General features: G+C 45.3%; 1 protein-coding gene across 8 annotated transcripts in view; it reads right to left on the reverse strand.

Annotated features, from left to right (window-relative positions):
• LOC119172707 (hemicentin-1) overlaps positions 1-17059 on the reverse strand; it is a 262978-nt gene that overhangs the window by 57163 nt on the left and 188756 nt on the right. For all 8 annotated transcript variants that reach the window (XR_012894908.1, XR_012894906.1, XR_012894907.1 and 5 more), the window contains exon 10: positions 3969-4220. Coding sequence is in view for 4 of the 8 variants with exons in the window: in XM_075892890.1 (XP_075749005.1) it covers positions 3969-4220 (252 nt within the window). In the remaining 4 variants the exon portion in view is untranslated. The remainder of the gene's footprint in view (positions 1-3968; positions 4221-17059) is intronic.

Consider the following 17059-nt stretch of genomic DNA (forward strand, 5'->3'; position numbering starts at 1 on the left):
TATTTGACTTTTTTTTTTGTTTAGTACAAAATGGTGTGCTTGGTTCATCTTTCTTAAATGCCACTACCTCTAAAAAAGTATGACCAGCTATGTTTTGGATGAAACACACGTGAACTTTGCTGCCTATACATCACCCAAGGCAAGTTTTTCTTTAAAACATGTTCTATATTACCCCGAGGGCCATTCTACATCGACACCAAAAAGCACTCATAACGTATAATCAAATCGATTTGTTTTCTCCCAGAATTTAAACATTTGTATTTCTTAGCGACCACGGGTAACAGATTATTTGTGAGGTGGTTGATCAAGATGTTTGCATGCATAATATAGCTCGTCACGTGCATTGTTTCCAATGTGACTAATATTCTTTGAAGTGTGACTCCTATGAATATTCAAACAATGTGCTGTTTCAATGTTCTTCAATGTTAGTCTTGGCAATTCGAGATTACAAGTAACGCTTTTTTCTTCTCAGAATATGAAAATGTTGCGTGCCTCTGAACCATATTTGCATTTCTCAGGTGAAACCGCAAGCTAAAAACGAAAAAAAAAGCCTGTCATTGTGAACTCGAGTGCGGAAAACAATAAATTAAAAATTGAATATTCAAACGACCAGAGTAAATTTTAAATTAGCTTTTTTTTTGTCCATACTTGTACTGAATTCGTTTATATCTTTGATTATTGTTTTTTTCCCTTTGTAGCTGAAAGCAAGGTTTTTTAGATGACTTGTACTAGTTTTTTCCGGCGTTAATGTGCAGCATTGCTTTTGACAGACATGAATAATGCGACACATAGGTTGCCTTTCGGAATAACTTAGTACTGTTCACATCCGCTCTTACTGCTTTTGCTGGCTGCAATGATTTCCTGATGAATGTCCGAGGTTAGTTTCGCGACAGTAGCAGCTGCGTTGAATTTAGGGAAAAAATTCGAGGAAGGAGGTAATGGCACGGCGTAATTAATTTTTTAATGTTGTGCACTTATAAACAAGATGATGGATAAAATAAAACATTCACCAAGATGTCTTCCGCGGTTGTGTAGCTATGGATTGATAAGCTCGACCGGTGACTCAATCAATTGGTGCTTTTCCAACTTATATGCTATAGCGTCCACAGTAAAGCAGACGTGAAGAGGTAGTGTACGAAGTTCCAAAGATCACTTTCTTTGGGTAGATAACTGTACGACGAACTTTCGATGACATGCATAAGTTCGTTGTTGGTGTGATCACTTCCTTCGCCACGTCAGTCACTCGCAGTATGAAAAGCTTGCTCTCGGACTCTCGATTGACGTTAGTGAGTCATCTTGACACACCCATCATTAGGCATCCGATATTAAGTTAGTGAACGACACTCTGAGATATAGATGCACCTATTTGGAAGCCTATAAGACGAGTAAAGAGAAGAGATACTAGCCCAGTTTTGACGCCTTAGAACTGAAAATGAGGCATCCTTGTTCAGCACGTAGATATACGACAGACGACAAAAACTGTGAACTTTCAAAACCAATTGCGCAAAATAATTGATTGTGTATATTTTGTAAAATATGTACATTGTCAATGCATTATAGAAATAAGTAAGGATTTTTTTTTTCGGATATATCAATAAGACTCATTTTCGTTCATTTTTCGTGATGCTTTATTCACTGACAGATTTATCTCGCTGCATTTTAAGTCAAGTTTTCGTACTCTCCGAATGCCCAAGAACGCGTCTTCGTTCGCGTATGTACCCTGATCTGCTTCGCGTGCGTATACGTACGTCAATGGACGATTGCTCAGCGACGCAAGCGGTCGCCTCCGTAAGGAAGTGACGCTGGCAGTGAAGCAGCTGCTGCACGTCTCGCTTCTTATCTCACCAGCGCGAACGATTGAGCGTCGGCAGCGTGGAATGAGGAAAGCGCAGGATGGGTACAGGGTGGATTCCTTATCTCGACGAGTACCCAGAAACACCTAATGAAGCGCACGACGCCTTCTTCTCGTTCCTACGAACAAGGCAGGAGGCGGGCGGAGAAGGATTATACGGAGTCGTCGATAAGCGGCCATCCATATTGTCTTGGGCCTCTTTTTCGTCGATTACATTGACTACCGCTAAAGCAACTGCAAACTAAGAGTTCGCCGGACAGCTTAGCCCGACAAGGTGAACGCTCGCACGGTCGTTACACTGCAGCAGTGACCGTTCTTCCATCGTGTACGGTACTCGAGCAGCTATGGACATTGACATCCTCGCTACGTCGTCGTAGGGCAGAACGTTTAGTCTCTTATTTTTCGAAGAAGTCTTCACGGCCTTCCTTAAGGCGCTCTCTTCGATCGCTCGTTAGCATAGTGACCCGTCAATCCTGTGAGCATCTTGGATGATGAAGATAAAAGAGCCTAGCGTCTGACGTTGCTTTCAGTAATGGACGTAATACCCACGGCAGTTGGTACCATGAAAGTTTCTTCTTTTTTGTCGACTAAAAGACCTTTACGCTAAGATACTGCTTATGTAACATACGTTCAAGTGACTAGCAGGACACAATGTGTAACATTCAAACATATTCTTAAGTTTGCAAACTTTCACGTTGTTTTTTTTTGTTTCCGTTTGATATAAAAGCGTAAGTGGACTCTCTCTTGGAAAAGCAGTTCAACGTTAACTTTTTATTTGTTCATATGGCACTTTTGTATACAAGTAGTTCTTAACAACATAACTTTTTTATACATAATGTCAAAAAAGTACGTGAACCTCCAGTATGGCATGCGTTAGACCTGCTTTACAGAACGAGAAATCAGTGTTGTCAATAAAGCTTTCGTCTAGCTTACTTAAATCTAATTTGTTTGATTATTCGGTATAAACAATACAAATGAAACAGTTTTCAGTTAAAACTGGTCTCTTGTTTTACACGCAAACTACTTTTTATACCAGGAAACTGTACAGTAAAGGGGGTAACTTACGTTAGTCTCACTTACATAATATGCAAGAATGCTTCATTGGTAATTATTAAACCTCTTATAAAAGTTCAGGATGCCTCAGTCAGTAAACAAGGGGCAAATAATGCATCGGGTAATACGTAAGAAGCAGATGGCAAAAAAAAATAATGAATACAGCTCCGCCGCAAGGTCAAATCAATAAATAGAAAAAAGCAACAAATCAAAATGTTATACAAAGTAAGGCTAGCAGCTAACTCTCTTGAATGCAGTTTCGCGTAACTCTACAAAACGTTGGTTAAAGTGAACGCTGCCGCTCCAAGCCGCGCGGAGGTTTTCACAGTTTGATGTCTCATCACCATGTAAGTGATGATAGTCCACCACGTACTTACATGAACCATCTAGTGGTGTGTATTAGGATAGTTTTCTTTCTATCAAAATTACCACTTGCTGCTCATGCGCCACAGCCTTCCTCCCCCCCTTCAGCGGCACCCTTCACGCTCAGACGGGACGTATCATGTTTGCATGTCGAGCCATCAACGGTAGGCTTTGCACGCAAGGCAACGTTATCGCACGTGCCCTTCATGCGAGGGTGACGGCCACTATATTAAATATCTGCTTAAGCCGCACTCTTTCTTACAACTCACACGCCTTTACTAGTGCATAAAACATATCAAGCACGAAGTGGGGTCCCCAATTCGGACATTGTGTGAAGAAGGCTAGAGCTGGCGATGGCGAAAACCCGCTGAGAGTGTCCGTGCAATTAGTAACACATGAACCACTTTTCTTCCATACTCAAGCCCACTCATTCGCATCAGCATTATTTTTGTGATAACGGTACTATAATGTAGATTCGGCCAAAGAGGGACATAATTTTTAAGAGCACTTGTGTTTTCAATGCATACAACATACAAGACATCCATATTTAATAGTTCCTTTGTGAATTTCTTTTGTCTTTTCTCTAACGCTGGCCCTGTGCAATCTTTATTTTTCCTTCTGCAGTTTTGCATGTTTCTAGATACTTCGAAAGTTACGCGAATAAATTGAGGTATGCTATTACGCAAGATTTGACACTCACTGGGGAGCTTAGTGAGTTTCAGCTGGCAGGGCCCGGAGTGTCCGACAGCGTTGCTGGCTACGCAGGAGTAGGCGCCGAATGAGGTTCGGTCGGGCACCACTAAGGTACTGCGTGGTCCCCGGTCTTCCTGCACGGTGCGATTGTTCCGCAGCCAGATAAACGCGACAACGGGAGGCACCGCTTGGGCATCGCAGCGAAGCACCACGTTGCCTGATGAGTCGTGTTCCTTCACCACGGCACAATTCGGGCGGTCTGCATTGGTTAAGGAGCGTAGAACACTGACTGAAGAGTGCGCAACCATCGATTCATGGCGTTAGGTGTAAAGTGTGTGTTTGAATAAACTTTAGATGCTGGTGAGTTCAGAAGGAAAAATAGATATGATCAATGGTGAAGGAAAACAAAGAGAAGCTAACAAGAAGGAAAACCTGCTATGCCACCGATACCCAAAGGAACGCCTCTTCTATGTGCCAGGAACGCCACTTTTTCCCATAAAAAGCACCCGCCGAAGACGATCGCAGAGGCCACGCCTCTTGGCGCGTGTTCCGATCAGGCGCCGTGAAAGCGCTCGCCACCGTACGACTTATTTCTATGGCATAAAGCTAACAGCTTGTCGGAAACAGTTATGATAGTGGTTTGTTTTTACAAGGAAACGCTGTTAGAGGCACTAGTCACTGTATCAAAAGGGGAGGGAGCAGAGACAGGAAGGGCAGTGCATTCGCTGCTCGCGTTGCAGGCCTTGTGTTATAGGAGGCGCTGTTCTAGGAAATAGGGTAAAGAAGGGAGAGAAAGGGAGTGCCGACACAGCACTAGTAAGTCCCTCCTGCGCTGATTGTCTACGCAATATTATTTTCCAGCGCAAAATGTACCAGGCCATGCTACAGCTTGTTCTGCAGTGTAGGTATTCTGTTAGCCCCACAAAAAGGACAGTCTATTTCTACATGTGCTGAGTAAGATCTCCGGAACTCGAGAGCTGGCGCACTGACGTCAACATTCGAAGTAACCATCCAAGTGTATTCAGAATATTCAGCAAGTACTGAAACAGTCTTTCCTAGATGGGTGCTGACTTGCGTCACACTGTCACGAGCCTGCGGGCGCTTATTACCAAAGGCGCCTTTTATTAAACACGTGGTTACCAGCCGGAAGGAAAGAGCTGCTGGTGGTGATGCTACTACAGGTGGTTCGTGTCGCTATTTAACTTACTAGTTGCGAATCTCGCTTCAAAACTTTCTAGCCTAGAGTAGCGTCATTGCCTGTGGCCTAGTGGTACAAATAATGTAGTGAAGCCATACCAATCCACGTCATGATTGGTGGCGCTATGGACACTTTGGCAAATTATACACGTAAAAAAAGACACATGGTCTTCTTTGTTTCTCTATCTCAAACTACTATATATTTAGCAGAAAGAAGCACTATTTTCTTTCAGTACTGTTACAGAAACGGTGGCAAAAGCTATATTCACCAAGACTGGACACATGCTCTTCTTCCGTTCACATATTTTGCTGTAGTGAACAGGTTATGCACGTGATGAAAGGATGTGGAACCTTATCAACTTCGAAGATGCTAAAACACAATAACACTAATATCAAATGCTATGCAGCGAGAACATATAGGTGAAAAAGTTAAACGCAATGTGGTACTCAAGTTACAAGCGCACATACACTAAATGTAATCACATCAATTCCCTGTTAAATTTTTAACTGTATTGAATCATCGGAAGATAAGGTTTTGTTGTTACAGCTACTGTTTTTCTAAGGCTTCATACCCTAGCGGTCCTTAAGAGCATATCGTATGCAAAACAAGGCGTAGACGCATCAGCATCTGCTTTTAATGAGAAAGGGTAGAATTATTTTTTAATCGAAATATGTTTTTACTTGTCTGAAATAATAGAGCATTCTGTATCAAAAAGCAGTGTACCCCACACATTTCTGCCTTTTTGATTGACTAAAAAGAACCAAGCTTTCGAGACGAACTGACGAGCAGCCAACACCCCCCCCCCCTCCTTTTTTTTTTAACCGTGCCAATCTGAGCTTTCTGCCTTGAATAAACTTTTGAAAAATTTATACTGGTAGTTTCTGTGAGCATTGACTATTTGAAAAAAAAAAAAGGTACTTGTGCTAGTGAAAGGCACATAGTGCATTTTTTTTTTAACCCGCGTGGCACTTCCAGGGGCCACTTTCCTTCTACGTGCTAGACACGCATGGGGATTGGGTTCTGTGCATTCATTTTGGGTTTAGTTGCTGGCTTTTTTGCGGGAGCAAAAAAATATTCTCGTGTTGACAAACCAGCGACCCTGTTTAGGAAGCGTGGTATGATGAGAAATAGACACGCTTCAGCTATAACAGAAACGAGACAGGGAACGCTTGTGCGATCGCTTCAGCGAGTGAGTTTCGTCATTCCATGTCGCCGCAAACACAAACTGTTGTCTGTAATAACTATGGATACGCTTTCAATTATATGTATCGACTACAAACCGTGATTACGCGTAGCTGTCTTCGCACAGAATGTGGAGGAACCAGGACACTCGTAGGGAACACAATGAATCATGTTCCTTAGAAAGGAAACCCTCAGAACTGCCACCTTGGAAACTGTTCCACCTTTCGAAAAGGCATACATGGACAGAGCAAACTTTCTGAACATCGTTTGGAATTTATTCAAGGCAAAATACTGCAATGTTTTTGGATAAAATCAATTCAAATTTACAGTATTTGGCTAGTACAGACAAACAAGATATAATCGAACAAGCCAGGAAAGCAAGAAACAAAGCGAAAAGCTGACTGGTGCGATAATTATATGGCATGTTGCTAATATATAAATTGTTCAGCACATCTTTATCCTGAATAAAACATGAAATAAAGTCCATTTTTTCTCTTGGACTTAGAATATCTCGAAATCACCATGTTTGGTACAGTTGCCCGGTTATCATGTAAAAGCAAAAGGTTGACTTTTAACTGCAAAGGACCAAACATGAATCTAACGCTACTGAACTATGAAATAGTCTACTTATACGGAACATTTTCTTTTGCATTTTTATTTCAAAACAGTGGATAAATCTTTCTGTTTTGCTAAAAAATACGAAGGTGCCATGATTGAAAATACATTTGTAGTTATTGTCCATTTGCAAGAAAAGACGCCGAGGAATAAAACGAAGCAAACCTGAACCCTTTGCATAGTGTAGTTCTTAAGAAAATAGGTCCTAAAGAAGCCTTAAAATACACGAAAGGTATTTGACCTACCTTGTGCACTTAACATGGCATAAATATTGTCATTACTATGGAAGTAGTTACCTCTTTTCGCACCTCACACTACCAAAGATATAGAACATAAAATTTCAGAATCTTCGTGTTACTCTTTTGTAGCAAACCCGCTCAAATTAAATTCTGCGCTTTTTGTAATATGCATCTCGTCATTCTCAACAAGATTAGGGTGCTTAAAACGCTAGAAAAATAAAAAAAGACAGTGCAGAGACTCGTTGGGCACCCTAGCTGTGAACTGACGCGCTTGAAAACTTTCGATACACGGTAAAAACAAAGCACCGCATCAAGTGGGGGATTTAACCGCGTGGCTGCAGCGATGCACCTGTAACGAGGGCCGACGTTGGGGCTCATTACCGAACCATTAGCGAAGCGAAGCAGGACCAAGGCTGAGCTTCCACCCGCAGTGATAAGCTGCCGTGGAAAGGAGGGCGATGCTAAGGGGAAGGTGCTGAGAAGAAATCGATGAACATGACATGCCCGCCGCTTTGCCCCTAGAACTGCTTGGATCTTTCTTACCACAGTGCTTTAATCATTGTCAGCAGGAATAACAACTTCTTGTTCCGGATTCATTTAGTTATCGTAAATTTATATATTGCCACGAGGAATTGCTAAGGCGCAGTACAACGCAGACGTTGTTAAAAGAGGAACGCTGACGGCATCGCTACGACTCATGAAGCCCGCCGGAAGGCACGAGCCGGCCCAGCCTGTGCACGAGCTGCTACCGAGCAGCGGAAAAGAAAAGAGGAGAAGAAGAGGACGACGAGCGTTCGCTGCTTTCTCCCAGCTACTGTGTAGTTCTTTTGGCTTTGGGCACAAGTTCGCCCTTATTAAACCTTGTAAATAGGACGTCCCGGTTGTGAGGTTGTTATATCCGTTACATTTTCTGGTGGAGGAGCCTGGGTACATGATTCCGAGCCCCACGCAAGAGCGAAGTCCAAGCACTGACCAGCCGCAACCAGTGGAGCTTACACCGGTGCACCAACGAGTCAGCCGCCGTATCCGAGGAGAGTTGCCAGAATTTGGGCCACTCCCTTCTGTATCAAGGGCATCGGTGACGGAGACAAGCGCCGCCACCACCATGACGAGCCAAGTTACGCCGGCACAACTCATCGTAAGCCAACCGGTCATTCCAAAGGTGTTTCATGGTGACCCATACGAGGACGCCGAAGACTGGTTAGAGCATTTCGAGAGAGTGGGAAATCTAAATCAGTGGAACGAGGAAGGCAAGCTGCGTAACGTCTACATTGCGTTGGAAGACTCTGCACGAGTGTGGTACGAAAACCACGAGGCATCTCTGACGTCGTGGCAAGAGTTTCGGCGGCAGCTACTGAGTACGTTCGCCAACAGTGATCGCCGGGAAAGGGCGGAAGCAGCTCTCCGCACACGGATTCAACGAACGAACGAAACTGTCGCGATGTACATCGAAGACATGTCCCGCCTTTTCAAGCGAGCTGATCCTGGCATGACGGAAGACAAGAAGGTGCGCCACCTCATGCACGGGGTAAAGCAAGAATTGTTCGCGGGACTCATCCGCAATCCGCCCCGTACTGTTGCTGAGTTTCGGTCGGAAGCAACAACCATCGAAACGACGCTTCAGCAGAGAGCCCGACAGTACAACCGCGACGTAGCCGGTGCATCCGCAGGAGTCTACTCAGCAGGCGTCGTGGATAATCTTGACACATTGCGCGAGCTCGTCCGGTCTGTTGTCAGGGAAGAATTAAGGAAACTGCAGTCACCTGATGTCACCCCCGAGCTGTCTCTTGCTGAAGTTGTCCGAGATGAAATTCGACAGGCCATGCGGGAGCCGCGGAGTGATGTGCCAGCGACACGACGGGCGGTAACGTACTCCGAGGTGCTCAGGCGACCTACTCCGCACTGTTCGCCGATCGAGACACCAAGTACTTATGTGCAGACAATGCGCAGCCCGCCTGAAATCGTAGAGGCAACACGCACTCCACCTCGTGCGAGAGAGATGATGCCACGGAAGAGCGATGTGTGGCGAGATGCCACACGTAGGCCCTTGTGTTTCCACTGTGGAGAGGCTGGCCACCTGTACCGATTCTGCCGATATCGTCAAGCTGGTCTTAGGGGATTCGCCATCAATGCACCGTGTCCGCGAAACGGCGAAAGACCTTCCGAGATTGAAGAATACCTATGCTCACGTCGGGAATTTGACCCGCCTCGTCGTCATCAACCACGCTCACCATCCCCTATGCGCTACCGCTCGTCTAGCCCACGTCCCTTCCCAAGCACGTCTAGGCAGCGTTCGCCTAGCCCAAATCCGGGAAACTGAAGAGGGCGACCTGTGGAGGCGAGGCCGCTGGCGACTTGGGATATGAAGATCCTCCACTGCGGTACGAGCCTGATAACGACGACTGTTTCCAGGTAAAGGAGTGCAGTACAGAGAAAATTACTTCAGACTTGCCGTTGGTGATTGACGGACTAGAGCTCAATGCTTTGATCGATACTGGTGCGGATTATTCTGTGATAAGTTACGAATTAGCGAAGCGACTCAAGAAAGTTCTGACCGAATGGGGTGGACCTCAAGTACGTACTGCAGGTGGTCACCTCATAACCCCTTCCGGCCGATGTACCGCAAGGGTCATGATACGGGGCTTCACTTACGTCGGTGACTTTGTCGTCCTACCTGTGTGCTCGAGGGAAGTGATACTGGGAATGGATTTCCTACAAGCTAATGGTGCGATTATCAATTTACAGAGGTCGAGCGTGTCCTTTTCGACGGAGCAAGCTTTAAAGGTAGCACGATCAGATGAACGATGTACCACTCCACTGCGCGTCGTCGACGATGATGTGACTGTACCGCCACGGAGCAGTATAATGGTTCTCGTGCATAATGATGCATTCAGCGACTACGAGGGTGTGGCGGAGAGCAACGTGGATGTTTTCTTGAAAAGAGGCGTTTGTGTGGCACGAGGGATTATCCAGCTGCGAAACGGGTGCACAGACATCCTCTTGACGAATTTCGGTAACGAATTCCAGCACATCGCAAAAGGGACGGCAATAGCGTTTCTTCATGAGTTCTGTGAAGTGACAGAAATATGCAGTCTTGAAACGACGTCACCGAATGTGAAACTTCCATCTGATGCCTGCGACACAATATACGTAAATCCTAATCTTTCAGAGATTCAACGTCAACAGCTATACGACCTCGTGCGGGAATTTGGCAGCTGTTTCTCCAACAGTTCAAAGGTACGGCGCACGAGCATTACAAAACACAGGATCATAACGGACGAGACAACCAGGCCGGTATGCCGGCACCCGTATCGTGTTTCCCCTAAGGAAAGGGAAGTCATCAAGAAGCAGGTACGAGAAATGCTTGAAGATGATGTTATCCAGCCTTCTAACAGCCCGTGGTCATCTCCCGTGGTGCTTGTCAAGAAGAAGGATAACACGCTACGGTTTTGTGTCGACTACAGGAAACTGAATGCTGTGACTAAACGGGATGTATATCCCCTTCCACGCATCGACGACACGTTAGATCGACTTCGGTGTGCCAAGTTCTTCTCATCACTAGATCTGAAAAGTGGATACTGGCAAATCGAGGTTGATGAACGTGATCGCGAAAAGACTGCTTTTGTTACCCCGGACGGACTTTACGAATTTAAGGCTCTCCCGTTTGGTCTCTGTTGTGCGCCGGCAACGTTCCAACGCATGATGGACACTGTGCTTTCCGGATTGAAGTGGCAGTGTTGCCTAGTGTACCTAGACGACGTGGTCATCTTCGCGGCTACATTTGAGGAGCACATCAAGCGCCTTCGGTCAGTGTTAGAGGCAATCCGTTCGGCAGATTTGACAATCAAGCCAGAGAAGTGCCGATTAGGTTTCGAAGAGCTTCGTTTTCTTGGGCATGTCGTCAGCGCCCAAGGTGTTCGCCCTGATCCTGATAAGACGACCGCCGTCGCAAGGTTTCCGGTGCCAACAGACAAAAAGTCAGTACGGAGATTTCTAGGTCTATGTGCGTACTATAGACGATTTGTGAGAAATTTTTCAAAGATCGCAGAACCCTTAACGAGACTTACGAAAGAAGATGTGCCTTTCCAGTGGCAAAACGAGCAACAAAGCGCCTTCAACGAATTGAGAAAGAGGTTAGAAAACCCCCCGATTCTTTCTCACTTTGATGAGACAGCCGACACGGAAATACACACAGATGCCAGTAACATCGGCCTTGGATGCGTTCTAATACAGTGGCAGAAAGGTGAAGAAAAAGTGATAGCTTATGCCAGTCGGACTCTAACAAAAGCAGAGACAAACTATTCGGCCACGGAAAAAGAATGCCTTGCCGTCATCTGGGCCATCAGTAAATTTCGGCCGTACCTATATGGTAGACCATTCAAGGCAGTCAGCGATCACCATGCGCTTTGCTGGCTGGCGAACATAAAGGAACCATCCGGACGACTAGCAAGGTGGAGCCTCAGACTGCAAGAATACGATATAACCGTGGTATACCGATCTGGCAAAAAACATACCGATGCCGACTGTTTGTCACGGGCTCCTACAGACACACCACCATCAGAAGAAGACGACTTTCCGTTCGTAGGAATTGTCGAGACCACTCAAATAGCCGAACTCCAACGTACAGACAAAGAATTACTCCCGCTTATCGAACACCTGCAAGGAATTGACGTACAAGTACCCCGTATATTTTCTCGAAGCCTCGCATCGTTCTGCCTCCGAGGAAACGTTCTCTACAAGAGAAACTTCAAGCCCAACCGCGAAAAGTTCCTGCTTGTCGTTCCAGCAACTATGCGACAAGAAATACTTCGAGCGTGTCACGATGAGCCCACATCTGGACATTTGGGTGTGACGCGAACGCTTGCAAGGATCAGTCTCCATTATTATTGGCCCAAGCTACTAGCTTCAGTGCAACACTACGTCAAAACATGCCGCGAGTGCCAAAGACGAAAAACACCAAGTTCTAAACCAGCGGGCCTTCTACAACCTATAGATCCACCGAAAGCGCCTTTCCGCCAAGTTGGAATGGACCTCCTTGGACCCTTCCCGACATCTTTACTCGGCAAGAAATGGATCGTTGTGGCCACTGATTATTTAACTAGATACGCCGAAACAGACTCTTTGGAACGAGGAACGGCAGCAGAAGTGGCCCAATTCTTCGTACACAAAATAGTCCTGCGACATGGCGCTCCAACGGTTGTAATCACCGATCGCGGAACGGCTTTCACGGCGCAACTTTTGAAGTGCCTGCTCAACATGACTCACACTGTTCATAGGAAAACCACTGCATATCATCCTCAATGCAATGGCCTGACCGAACGCCTTAACAGAACTCTAGCGGACATGATATCCATGTATGTGGATGTCGAGCACAAAAAGTGGGACGAAATTTTACCATACGTCACTTTCGCCTACAATACGGCTGTGCAAGAGACCACCAAAATCACCCCATTTGAACTAGTTTACGGTCGTGCTGTTACCACAACACTGGATGCTATGTTACCAATAGACCAAGATGACTACCCCCCCGATCTTGACGACTTTCTACAAAGAGCGGAAGAAGCCCGCCAGTTAGCAAGATACCGAATACGCCACCAACACCGCATCGATGCCGACCGCTACAACCGAGGAAGACTTGACACGCGATATGACGTTGGCGACAAAGTGTGGATATGGACTCCAGTACGACGACGAGGCCTCTCCGAAAAACTCATTTCCCGGTATTTTGGCCCCTACGAGATCGTACAGCGACACAATGACCTCGTCTACGAAGTCAAGCCTGCAGGCCACCTGCATCCGAGGCGACGCAATCCCACGGAGCGTGTACACATTGTACGGATGAAACCGTACTACGACCGATTCCAAACCTAGCCACCCCAATCCCTTGACGTACTGCAACCTCATTTTTACAAACTTGTACACACAAAAAAAAAAAAAAAAAGTACTGAACAGCCTCATCGCAAGCATCGGGGCGATGCCGCTTGAGAGGGGGGATAATGCCACGAGGAATTGCTAAGGCGCAGTACAACGCAGACGTTGTTAAAAGAGGAACGCTGACGGCATCGCTACGACTCATGAAGCCCGCCGGAAGGCACGAGCCGGCCCAGCCTGTGCACGAGCTGCTACCGAGCAGCGGAAAAGAAAAGAGGAGAAGAAGAGGACGACGAGCGTTCGCTGCTTTCTCCCAGCTACTGTGTAGTTCTTTTGGCTTTGGGCACAAGTTCGCCCTTATTAAACCTTGTAAATAGGACGTCCCGGTTGTGAGGTTGTTATATCCGTTACAATATATTCCTAAATAGTGACAACAAAAAATGGATGACATCTGAGCGTCCCCTGCAGGATAAGAACGTGATAGCTTGTAAAAGGACCTCGTTCACAAAGCCCCTCAGTCACTAGCCTGACTTCAGGTCTCGGTGAGACCTCTCAGCCCTGCCGCAAGGAAAAGATGGTCTGCGTGCGTAAAAGTGGTCCCTTTAATCTACCCTACAATGACTAGCGCATGCCTAGTTTCGGATTGTCCACTACACCATAATAATTACATACTATGTGATCCTGTTCCCAGTGCCCAGAACCCAGAGCCCAGATCCCAGTACCCAGGTTCTAGTACACATTCCTATGATGACACGCGCACCTGTGTAACTTTAACCTTTGTTGATGCAGTTGTTGACGGTGATAATTACCTATTTCATTGCAATTTGGTATAGCCACACCTTTAAACAAGCTGCCCGTTCAGCCCATACAGAAGACAACGACCAGTCAATACCTCTCTCAAGGACGGACGCTGCTAGGAGGCTCCGCATGCTTGCTCGCCAACGCTCCATGGCTCTTTGGAATGAGCCTCTCTTTACGCATGCAAGATTACGATCCCTTGATCCAACGTTAAGCATGCAGCTTCCAACAAAAATTTGACGAGGCGATGCTACTGCTCTGTGCAGATTATGGTTGGGAGTCGCGTTTACCCGTGCGTACGCGTTCCGCATAGGTATGGCCGACACCGCCGACTGTGCACACTGCGGAGATGAGGAACAATTCGACATATTCTGTGTGACTGCCCGAAATACAACCTGGAAAGACAACACCTTTCTAATAAACTAAACATGTTAGATGACCAGCCGCTGTCAGAAGAAAGTATACTGCGCCATCGTCATGACTGATCGTCGCAGAAGAAAGCCGTGCAAGCGCTACTGGGCTTCTTATGAACTACTGGCCTGTCGGAACGCCTCTGAGTGGACTGATTTTGTGTGTGTGTGTGTGTGTGCGTCGGTGTTTTTCTCTTATTTATTTTTTTAACTCTCCCTTTCTCTTTCAACCCCCTATTCCCCACCCCAGTGTAGAATAGAATACCGGATACTAGCATCTGGTTAACCTCCCTGCCTTCCTTTTTTCTCGTTTCTCTCTCTCTTTAAACCAGCATTCGTTGCGTAAATCACATTTTGACGCATAGCACGATCCTACGCTGCCGACAAGAAAAATATTGCATTCGTTATTCGTTGCGCTACATGATATTGGTCGAGGTTTTTTTTCTGAAACTGTTCAAAGCATGGGCGTGGCACTGAGGTATAACAGTTGCTTGGCATGGAGAACTCCCGGGTTTCACAGCAGAAATTCTAGCCACCCGTGCCTACGTTGAGCGGTGTTACCGTTGGTGTTCTTGGCGTCAGGGTAACCGTTAGAACGAACAAAGACAAAAAATTGGCTGTGTAAATTCATGCTTCACTGCAAAAAAATGCCAAAAAACTATAGTGTTGTAGCCTCCTTGTCTGGAGGCACTTCATGAGATATGGCAGTAATGTGAAGAAACGTTTTTTTTTTGAACGCAAAGCCACGGGTAGGTTGTGTGCACTGGGTGGTTTTAGTTGAAGCCGCTGAAATATTTAGTGAAGCGTAGAAAACACCCATTATTTCGTTCATAGCGTGGCATTGTCAGCGCAGCGTAATAAACACTTTGGTCTTTAAAACTGCGTAACTACGCATTTTCTAATCTAAAAGATACTTTGCCCAACATCTCCGTACTGATGTTGTGCCTCAAATATACATATTTGTTTTTAATGGAAAATTTTCACACGTATAAACGCAGCCATCAGATTAAGATATGTGAGCGTTGAGCAAAGGATTAAAATTAATAGTTCAATTAACGGACAGGCCATAATTTCTGCGTTGAGTTCTTTATCTGTGATTGTATTGCAGTGCTGTAAAGTACATTGTGCCTATGCTCTGTTGTATGTACGTCCCACTGAAGCCATTCTGTTACACGGTGCAGCTGTAGTCACACAAAGTGCGGTCACCAGTATGTAATAAACTTTCCTGTTTGAAGTATCACTAGAGAGATTGTTTTCTTTAAAAGAGCGAACACGGAGTCTGTCCATATCACGAGCCACTGGCCTCTAACTTCTCTTTTTCCCCCCATTACACCCGCCAGCCCATCAGTTGGAGCTCGCGCGTATGCAAGGCTGTCACGTGCTCTGCGGCTCGCTTTGATCAATTATTGTATGAGCTCTATGTTCATAATGGTTCTGTAGGTGTGTCGCTTTGTTCACGAAGCCTGCAGTGCGAAGAGTGGTGTACGTAGCACTGGAACGCTGACAGCTTTTGTGGCAATATGTAACCAGTGTTACATCGCCATAACTGTGGCGCAAGACGAAGTTGCACTTGAAATTCTCGTTAGGATAATGCTAATCAGTATATTTTTGAGTAAATTGTTTACATGCACTTATCTCGAATTTTCGCTCACGAATAATGCTTTTTTTCACTGACAACTGACGACCCGAACAACGACGCCAACCTCAACGTTTCTACATTTCTTATATCAGCATTTGTACTAGTGAGTGAAGACGCAGAGAGTGAAGTGGCTCCGCCGAGACTCTGTACTCAAAGCGTAATTTTATAATTATATATTCCTTAAACGACCAACTATTTCAATTTTCTTTACCTAAATTCTATTTGTAGTAATGCAGCAAATAACCGCTATATTGCCATCTGTTTAAATAGCCAATCCCGCGCAGTGGGTACGAGCCACATATAAAGGGTCAAGCAAGCAAGCTACTACACTCAAGTGTTCTTGAAATGCAATAAAGGAACCTAATAGCACTGGGGGCGCGAAAACGAGACCACATGAAGCCAAAGTACCTTGAACATGATGAGAAAAGGCAAAATACCAGAATTTATGCCCAGTACTGACTGGTCATCAAGACGCTCCTACAAAAACGCTGAGGGCCCTGGTGATCTCACAGAAGCCTTCCAAGGTGAACTTGGTGGACATAATCAAGCTACTAACCGAGCACTTGAGCTCCAGAACTTTTGATTTAATTGTCTTTTATTGTTTGCAAAAACGAGACCACCTCCATAATAAATCCATCAAAAGACTATGTGACAGCTCTGCAAACTTTGGCAACGTAGACTCCATGACGGCGGGACGGGAGGCGTCCCGCTATCTATCTATCTATCTATCTATCTATCTATCTATCTATCTATCTATCTATCTATCTATCTATCTATCTATCTATCTATCTATCTATCTATCTATCTATCTATCTATCTATCTATCTATCTATCTATCTATCTATCTATCTATCTATCTATCTATCTATCTATCTATCTATCTATCTATCTATCTATCTATCTATCTATCTATCTATCTATCTATCTATCTATCTATCTATCTATCTATCTATCTATCTATCTATCTATCTATCTATCTATCTATCTATCTATCTATTTATCTATTTATCTATCTATCTATCTATCTGTCTGTCTGTCTGTCTGTCTGTCTGTCTGTCTGTGTCTCTGTGTGTCTGTCTGTCTGTGTCTGCCTGTGTCTGTCTGTATGTGTCTGTCTGCCTGTGTCTGCCTGTGTCTGTCTGTATG

This window comes from Rhipicephalus microplus, chromosome 4, assembly GCF_043290135.1.
Source record: "Rhipicephalus microplus isolate Deutch F79 chromosome 4, USDA_Rmic, whole genome shotgun sequence".
NCBI classification, from domain to species: Eukaryota; Metazoa; Arthropoda; class Arachnida; order Ixodida; family Ixodidae; genus Rhipicephalus; species Rhipicephalus microplus.